The sequence below is a fragment of the Ctenopharyngodon idella genome, chromosome 3, assembly GCF_019924925.1.
Source record: "Ctenopharyngodon idella isolate HZGC_01 chromosome 3, HZGC01, whole genome shotgun sequence".
NCBI lineage: Eukaryota > Metazoa > Chordata > Actinopteri > Cypriniformes > Xenocyprididae > Ctenopharyngodon > Ctenopharyngodon idella.
In genome coordinates, this window is record NC_067222.1 from 39,382,298 (window position 1) to 39,391,144 (window position 8,847).

General features: G+C 35.3%; 1 protein-coding gene across 1 annotated transcript; it reads left to right on the forward strand.

Moving 5' to 3' along the window:
• The first annotated feature begins 333 nt into the window (after nt 1-333).
• ubald1b (UBA-like domain containing 1b) lies at nt 334-5,269 on the forward strand. The gene is made up of 3 exons (XM_051888022.1): nt 334-591; nt 919-972; nt 3,861-5,269. The coding sequence occupies exons 1-3, from the start codon at nt 484-486 to the stop codon at nt 4,155-4,157; spliced, it is 459 nt and encodes a 152-aa protein (XP_051743982.1). The 5' UTR covers nt 334-483; the 3' UTR covers nt 4,158-5,269.
• The last annotated feature ends 3,578 nt before the right edge of the window (nt 5,270-8,847 follow it).

Sequence of the window (8,847 nt, forward strand, 5' to 3'; positions counted from 1 at the left end):
TCATTTTGAGGGCAAAGTATGTGCTTTTTGCAAATGTAACTGTTGTAGCGTAATTGTTTAGTTGGGTTGTGTGGGAATTACTTCAGGAACGAATTCAGGAACGAAGTACAAAAATACATACTCAAATTGGTACAACCAAGTATGTCTAAGTCTTTGGTACAACAGAATGAAAGTGATAAGTCTTAATAACATGATACGTTGGGGGCAGCTTGATGTAAGGTATGTTTGTAAGAATTTAAATTAAATTTCATATCAATGTTTGAGTCCATCTAGGCTCTTATTTGCATACTCGCCTACAAATCCCAGAGTTCTTTTCTGACGCTCACTGCAGTTTTCCGACAGGGGGCGCTAAGTGCGACCGACGCTTCAACTCACAACATTTCTTGTTTGTAGTCGACAAGTTGATGTTCGTGTGCGGCGTTTTTAAAAGACTGCAAGCTGAAAGTTTGAACGGACGAAACCACACAGCTTTCTTAACTGAATATGGAGGAACTAAGGCATCAAGTTATGATAAATCAGTTTGTTCTTACAGCCGGATGTGCGGCAGATCAAGCAAAGCAGCTTCTACAAGCTTCACATTGGCAGTTTGAGGTATGTTTGTTTGGGAAAATAACATCAAACTGAATGTTTGCGCAGTAGTATCTATAATATAAATCACTATAATTAACTCTTCCTGTATTTTACGTAGTTTATAATGATGCAAAACGAGCTCATTATTGCAACAGACAGCAACACAAGCCAACAAATGGGACAATCAAATACTTTATTTACTTTATTTTGAACGGGATTAAAAAAAGTTGGCTTGGGCGCAATGTTTATAAATTTAAATTTATGTTCAAAGCCCTCCAATACACATTTGCTTTCTTCATCACGCATTTATGAATAACTGATAACGTTAACTCTTTTATGGTGTTGCAGACTGCACTCAGTACTTTTTTCCAAGAGGCTAATATTCCTTACAGTCATCAAATGGTGAGTATATATATCTATATGTTTTGTTTTGTTTTTTTGTAGCATTTGTTATTGTGTATTGATAGTTTTTAATATATGTTATGATGACTTCCGCCATGTTGAAACCACGAGTCATACAAAAATAAACACAGGCTGGCATGTTTTCTCGCGAGGGCTGCATTTGTGTCGTTTAAAATTCACAACTTTGTCGTTTAAGCGCATATAGTCTCTCGTAGGTAGTTAATTAAATATGTAAATATTTAAGATGATAAAATAATCTGGACTCATGGGAGTTGCGATTTTGTAAACGTGTCCAAAGTTGTGGGGGAGGGCGATTCCAGGAAACCGAGAACACGCGCTTGGCACTGACTGCGCTGTTTACACCGCTGCTATAACATTAAAAACGGCACGGCAGGAACGCGCGGTGTAGCCTGTTCAAAACAGCACTGACTTTAAAAAAAAAAAAAAAAAATACATGTTTTATTTTTTTAGTAGATATCTTAAATTAAAGGAATTCGTTTGGAATTTCTCAGAAGATGTAGTACTACTACCGGTCACATGCAAAGCGAGTCGAATTCAGTTAACCCTTGGAAAGCACCTCATTTGTCTCTCACGTTCAAGTACCCTTAAAATGTTTGCTAATTAAAATGGTTTCCTCTAACATCACATAAAATTAAATATTAATATGATGTACATCCACATGAGACGAAGACTTTTATGAGAAAAGGCTGTTTTATTCTACAGGGAGCGGGTCGCACCCTTATGGGCGCTGCCATGGTGGCGTCACCACCAGTGTCATGCGTGCAGTTGACGGCGTTTATAAATACTAACAACAAAAATAATAATGCGTTACAACTCTCAGCCAGTGCTCAACGTGCTTTACAATGTGAAAATATGAAAGTACGTCTAAACAAGCAAACCAAAGGATGTGACAATTGGAAAAAAACAAAACAAATCAGTTTCTGATTATAGTGAAAATTAAGGTGAAAGGTAATGTTGCGCAATGTCAGTTTTGGTGGACATGGGCATGTTTGCTTAAAATGTTTGGGCCCCCACAGCTGCATGCAGACAGCTGAATTATGAATGATCTGTGTGTAAATGGAAAGCAGAGATCAGTTACATTTTCAGATGACAGAGTATTGAGCAAGTCATAGGAATAGCCTTTACACATATACAGATTTCAGTTTAAAGGTCCTACTCGTTGTAATAGCTTAATAGTAAGGGTGTTTTGGTCCAGTTGATGGTACTATCACTGGACTGCTGATATTCACTAGCTGATCCTTGATCCATTGGTTTACACATTGCTTACAAAATGTTTTGTCAGGCATATGGCTACTTTTGACTATCAATGGAGAAATGTGCTTTTTGACATATAGTTATGCCATCCACATATATTGTGGAGTGATGTGAGAAACTAGCACAGCTATTTAGAAAATCAGTTGCCTGGAAGAATCAATTATACTACGGTCGGTAAAAAAAAAAAAAAAGTATTTGAAGTCTCTTATGCTCACCCATACTTAGAAAATTATTACTTTGACATACTTTGAAATATTATTGCTATCTAAAATAGTTGTTTTCTATTTCAATATGTTTTAAAATGTAATTTATTCCTGTGATGTCAAAGCTGAACTTCAGTGTCACATGATCCTTCAGAAATCATCCTTACATGCTGATTTGATGATCAAAAATATTCTTGTTATTATCAATGTTGAAAACAGTTGTGCTGCTTAATATTTTTGTGGAAAAGGTGATTCAGGAGTCTTTGATAAAAAAATAATCTTGGTAACACTTTACAATAAGGTTCATTAGTTAAACATTAGTTAATGTATTAACTAACATGAACTAACCATGAGCAATACATTTGTTAATTTTTGTTAACGTTAGTTAATAAAAATCCAGCTGTTCATGTTAGTTCACAGTGCATTAACTAATATTAACAAACACAACTCTTGATTTGAATAATGTATTAGTAAATGTTGAAATTAACATTAACAAAGATTAATAAATGCTGTATAAGTGCAGTTCATTATTAGTTCATGTTAACTAATGTAGTTAACTAATGAACCTTATTGTAAAGTGTTACTGAAATCTTTTGTTACATAATAAATGTCTTTACTATCACTTTTGAAAGGTAGTATATACAGTTTAACAGTCATTACAAAACAATATGTGACCACAGTGTTGTGACTGACCAACCAGAGTAAGGTATTTCTGAGAGCCTTATAATAAACAGAAGTCATTTCAAAAGTATTTAACATACAGAGAATATAGTTTATTATAGAATATGCAAATGTCTTGGGTCAGACGACCACAAAAAGGCTTTGATAAACACTAATATGTTTTAAACAGGAGTACAGCATGTCACAAAAGACGTCATAGGTGTTGTTTTTCCTCTGATTATCTTCTTAATGCTGGCCTCTGAAAGACTAAACGTTGCTATAGTAACATTTGTGAGTTCATCAGGTCTGGTGTTTGTTCAGGCGAGGTGGCCAATCATTATTGTATCAACTCCAAAGGTCTACAACCTCAGTTACTCACCACAACACTTCAGAAACTTCCTCAATTCCTCAGAATCTGATTTCCATTCAGTGGACATAGCTATAAAAATCTAATGATGCATTAAGATTTGAAGTCAAAATGAAATCAAAACTGACAATTCTTACAGAATGTTGCATTGTTTATTATAAACAGTGCGCATAATTATTTCTTAGAATTCATGTGCACCTATAATCTTTAATCAAAAACGTTAACCTCCCAATTAAAATGTCTGTTCTGGATGAAAGTCCTGCCCTGGATTTTTTTTCCTCATTCCCGAAGCCGTTTTCACTCAAATATAGGGGGAAGAAAGACTTATTACAACATTTCCTTTTCATGCTGACTTTATGTTGGTTGTGTCTTTTGATTTCCAGATGTGCACTCCAGCCAACACACCAGCGACACCCCCCAACTTCCCAGATGCCCTAGCCATGTTTTCTCACCTGAAAGCCTCAGAGAGCTTCAACAACAGCAGTCCCATCACTTCTATGGCTACATCACCAGCTCCTCACACCAACTGGGCCATGAGCCCTCCGGCGACCCCTGGCCTCCAGGGGCGATGGACTCCGGGTCAGCTTGTGCCGCAGACGACCTCTCCAGGCTGGCCCGCAGCTGTGACTCAGCAAGCCTCCGCTGAGCATACTAGTATTGTCATGGAGGCCGAGAGATAGAGACTGCTTTAACCAGCCATCACACCTTACGGGAAGAGGAGGATGGACCTTCCTCTTGACGATTTCGGCAGTTGTGGATGTAAAACTGAATTGAAGTGAACGCTATGGGAGATCGGTGGTGGTGGAACAGCATATGTCCTCTCCTCTGAGGTCACTGGAGATTTGGGACTCTTTTAAAAAGCTTTTTTGGCCAAAAAAGATGGACAGAATGAGTAATTATGTAGCATATTCACAGACAACCTCAGACAAATGAATGTGTTACTGAATATTGTCCATTTCAGCAGTTCTCAAGTAATAGTGGATACTCTATTTTGCACTGTTTACTCAACCTGCAGTGGATCTACAGTTAAAGGGACAGTTACTCGTCGTTGTGTCATTCCAAACCTGTGACTTTATTTTGGACACCATTGACTTCCTTTTTATGGACAAAAACTGTTGAAATGTATCTTTTGTTATACAGATGACAGTCATTCGAGTTTAAGGCCTGTTCACACAAAAGACTACAGAGAAACGATACCGTTGGATTCATTTTCACAACGATTATTTCCAGCTGATGAACAATAAAAACACTGACAGCCAATCAGAATCCATCCTGCTTTAAAGAGCTTGAGCATTTAACGCAGCAGATAACAAAAGCAGAACAATATTGTCCGCTGTTGTGGATGCATAAATAGTTATTGTTCTTGGGGTGAACAGGCTTTTAGAATGAAATGAGTAAATGATGACAGTGTTCATTTTTGAGTGTACTGTCCCTTTAATTGACAGGTTTACTGCAGCAATCACATGATCTGGTGTGTATTTATTGACTTCCTTATGACTCAGTGATGAATTGAATTGGCATTTTGTATAAAAGTAATGGTATAGGAAGCATTTCATACCCCAGAATGTTAAATTCTCTGGTTTTACCCAGTGCTTACAGCACATTTGTCTGTTTTATCATGAATCCCTATTGTAATAAATAAAGTGAGAATATATTCCTCCTATTTCTTTTGACAGATCATCTCCCTGCAACTGTGTTCACACTGCCTCCACAATATTTGTGGACTGTGTGATGGTTATCATTTCCTATTTTTTGTGTGTGTTTTTAAATAAATATTGTATATATTGCAAAACACGTTGTGGTGGTGTTCACGTTAGCGTAGTAAAATAGTTCACATCTGGTCGTGTTTTTTCTGGTCTGTTTTCCTTATAGTGTAATTGGGGTCACTTCATGTATGACCTTTGTATCCTTTTATACCATAGTAAATGATTACACAGACTCAGAGGTAACTTTAATTCAGCAAACAATCAATCCGATTCCAGTTCTACATACTGACCATAATTACATTGATTTTGAGCTCACGTTTTATACCTTTATTTTTTTTATGTTTAATTTCATAATACAAAATTTTATCCTAAATTCTGTACAATATACAGTATACAAGAAAAAAGGAAATATCAACTCAATTATCTAACAAATTAGATCCCAAAGTCAAGCAAAACCTTAGTAAATGTGTGATTTACAGACCTGGAAAATCATGGAAATTAATACCAGCTCTTAAAAGCTGTGGAAATTTCTTTTACAATTATCAGCTTTTCTAGTTGTAATCAGCTTACAGCTAAGTAATATATATATATATATATATATATATATATATTTTATAATAATAATAATCAATAAATCCATACCCGGAAATTCATTGATGCATTGATTTTGTTTTCCCTTGCCTTTTTGGAACTATAAAGTTGAACATTCAGAACTAAAGACCCATTCACACCAAGGACGATAACTCTAACGAAAAAGATTTAGTTTTAAAAATCGTATAATGATAACGGCACAGAGAAACAAAATCGTTGGATTCGCTTTCACAACGATAAAATCACTGACAGCCAATCATGGTGCTTTAAGCGTTTAAAGCAGACAGACAACATAACTGCAGAGCGCACTTTAAATAAACAGAACGATGTCGTTCACTGATGAGGATGCTAATATAGATGTCGATAGTTATCTTTATAGTTATCATTCTTGGTGTGGCCTTAAATGTAAAGCCTCCTCCCACTGCAGCTGACATTAACACAACTGTGATGATGGGTGAAACATCTTAAGTGAGACCAGCTGCTTCATCTCAGCCCCACAGCAGCAGTGTGGAGACCGACTGCTATTTCTGTCACTTGGCTGTGTGTGTGTGTTTATACTCACAGTGGCACGAGTGCAGGGCTGCTGCAGGCTTGTAAGGAGTTGACTGTCAAAAATTTAACAGCAAGGGCAATTTTGATATGCCACATTGTTATTTTATACACCACAAACCTCAGCATCACACTGTTTCATATTAGCATGAAAGTAATGAATTTCTAGTCGTGACCAGTGGAGGTCGCAAAGTGTTTGTTTGCGTCTTTTCTCTGTATTTTTTTCTTGAATGACACACGAAACTCTCTTTCACAACACCCATTAGCAAACTTAGGAGACTTAAAGACTATACATTTACTTAAGGAGTAATTAATGAGGTAGGTTACTTGTAACTAAAACTTTGGGCAGGTTTAAAAAATCCAATAGGATTTAAAAATGCCACAGCCATGAACATGATTTGCTACTTCCTACTCCGCCAAAAAAACAAAAACAAATAAAACACAAACCTCAGCATCACACACTAATTACTATGTCTCTCTCTGTTTCACTTTCACAATCAGTGGATTCCTGTGTTCATTCAGTTACTGGCTTAAGAAAGCAGTATAATTTCACTATGTAGCCTACTGATTAACCAGTAACTCATCTGCCCTCTGCAGTCACATTTACTGAGTGAGAGAATGGAAAGATTATATACAGTAGTCAACATTTGAAGTGGATCAAAACAGTTCATCAAATTGTCCTAAGAACTAAGTTGTCCTAAGAAGAAGGTTTTGGTCCACTTCAAATGTTGACTACTATATATATATATATATATATATTGTGATATGAAAATAAAACAAAAATGAAAATAATTTTCTATTTCTTTCAAGAATGGAAGACACTCAATGTGCAGCAGAAAACATGCATTATAAAATAGAAAATACAGTATAAATATAATGAAGTGTAAGTAAAAAAGCACAGAGCAAGGCAAATACACATAGGCTATTCAAGATGTCTGAAGTTTTAATATGTTATTTATCTTCTTAGATAAATTGATTTTGTTTCAAGTTTGTTCTCCAAGTTGCAAAATTTTGGCTACAAAACAAATTAACTATGCCGTTTTGTTAATACAAATATATTTTAAAATTTATCTGGTGCCACTCAAAATATTTATCAAGCACGTGTTCTTGCATGTGCACTATTTCAAATTATTAAGCCTGATTTCAAGCTTTTCTGTTTCCTTTACAGTTCTCTTTTTCCATAAAATCAAGGCAATAGAGAAAACAGGAAATGTTTGACTTTTCCTGTGCAACTGATTAAAACACGAGTCAAGGTCATCCATGAAGCATAAAACTTGCTTTTAAACAAATCAAAACAACCCAATAATGAACACAAATGCTATTGCATATAAAAATGACTTTTAAAACAGATTAAGTTTTTGAAGATACTTATTTTGGGTTTAATGAAATCTATTTCTCCTGATTAGGATCAAATTCACAAGGAAATAGGAGAGGAGTTAACAAGAAATTAATATTAAATGAGGACACATATTCAGGTACACAAACATTTAATTATTCAAAAATATCTAGCCTATGTAAAACAAATATACCACCATTTAATAAATAAACACATATAACTGAATAAAACTATATGTTGTTGTGCTATTCTGTTGGCGATTCCCTTCCGTTGTTTTCATATTAGCATGAAAGTAATGAATTTCCAGTCGTGACCAGTGGAGGTCGCAAAGTGTAGGATTTAATAATGCCACAGCCATGAACATGATTTGCTACTTCCTACTCCGCCAAAAAAAACAAAAACGAATAAAACTTCGTCAAGATTTACGTTCACTGTGACCTCAAAGTTCACACACACGGACTAAAAGACACACAACTTTAGTTTGGATTTCATGAGGTATCTTGTTGTACAGTGTGTGATCTTGGGTGGTTTCCGTGACTCGTTTAGAAAAATGAGGGCAATTGTCTCTTAACTAAAGACTTTTTGGATTAAACACTCCTAACATTTTACTTGCCACAACAGTAACGATTTGTTCCGTTGCATTATCAAAATAATTTTCCAAATGAAAATCAAATGTCAGTTACATGTCTTTGTGTTGTGTGTATAATTGTATGTAAATGCAGGGGCGCTGCTAGCAATTTTGGGCCCTATGAAAGAATATGAGGTTGGGGCCCCTACCGCACCCATTCCACACCAAACATACAAGTCAACCTAGCTATAATAATAATGACCTATTACATTTGCTATTGCTTTTGACCACTAGGCATCAGTATTTAATCAGAGACCTCCCATGGCTGTAGCTAGCAGATGATTTATTATGCAAATGTAAATGTAATAGAAAAATACAGTACAGTAATCAAATATTCATATTCATACATTCTTAAACAAAACAAACTGTCTAGTCAAAAATTCAAGAAGGTCCATATTTTAAAGCTCTTTCTAACTTGTACTCAGCCTTAAAATAACATAGTTCTTGTAATTGTTAAATATAGCATTTGTTACAATAAGGATATAATTACAGGTAAGACCATTTTTTCTTTCTTCCTTTTTATAGCATTTGTTATGAAAAATAGCGATACAGTTAGAAAC